General features: G+C 38.8%; 1 protein-coding gene across 1 annotated transcript; it reads left to right on the top strand.

Annotated features, from left to right (window-relative positions):
- Positions 1-308: 308 nt before the first annotated feature.
- SARC_18013 (hypothetical protein) lies at positions 309-459 on the top strand (the record flags this gene model as incomplete). Its single annotated transcript, XM_014287906.1, has 1 exon — positions 309-459. A coding segment is annotated over one exon (151 nt), but the record flags the coding sequence as incomplete, so codon positions are not given.
- Between the last annotated feature and the right edge of the window lie 213 nt (positions 460-672).

Raw genomic sequence — 672 nt, 5'->3', positions numbered from 1 at the left:
TGTATTTATATTTATATTTATATTAGTACTCATATAAATGTGTTTTTCCGGACATACGACACGCACACAAAGAACGTATGTGACATACTCACACCCAAATATAATTGTGAGATACCCTTACTTAGCTAATAGGATTCCACACTAGCATAAAGTTTATGCCTACATCCTCTCTTATTGCCTTTTCCGTCATTTACTACAGAGATGGTGAATCATGTCCGCACATAGGTTTGCTAAGCACACGCGTACTTGATTCAGTGAATGGATATTAATTTCGTAATCATACCCATTTACAGCCGGATTCTTATAGCATGGACTACGTGCTTCTGCATTCGACATCGGCTGCTCTCTTCGAAACCCAGCGGTACGAGGATGTGATTGCGTTGCACCGACTGATTGTGCCGTCTGCACCAGCTGACGCCATTGCTGATCAACTTCACTACCTCACGGCCGCGTCTTATGGTAGGTTATACGTACCTTTAAACAATCTAATTTTCTATTAATGCAAGCTATTTTAAACTCTCACGTGAGGATTAATTTGAGCCCTTATGCATGTTTCTTCCTTCATGTGTAGGAAGTATGTGTAAACATATGTATATGTATGTATACGTATATTCTTACACTTTGTGCAATTGCTTCCCAAGTTGTGTACATCCCGATATATATATGTATATA

The sequence above is a fragment of the Sphaeroforma arctica genome, assembly GCF_001186125.1.
Source record: "Sphaeroforma arctica JP610 unplaced genomic scaffold supercont1.13204, whole genome shotgun sequence".
In the NCBI taxonomy this organism is placed as follows: domain Eukaryota; class Ichthyosporea; order Ichthyophonida; genus Sphaeroforma; species Sphaeroforma arctica.
The sequence above is the reverse complement of the archived record's forward strand: the minus strand, read 5'-3'. Positions and strand labels throughout refer to the sequence as shown.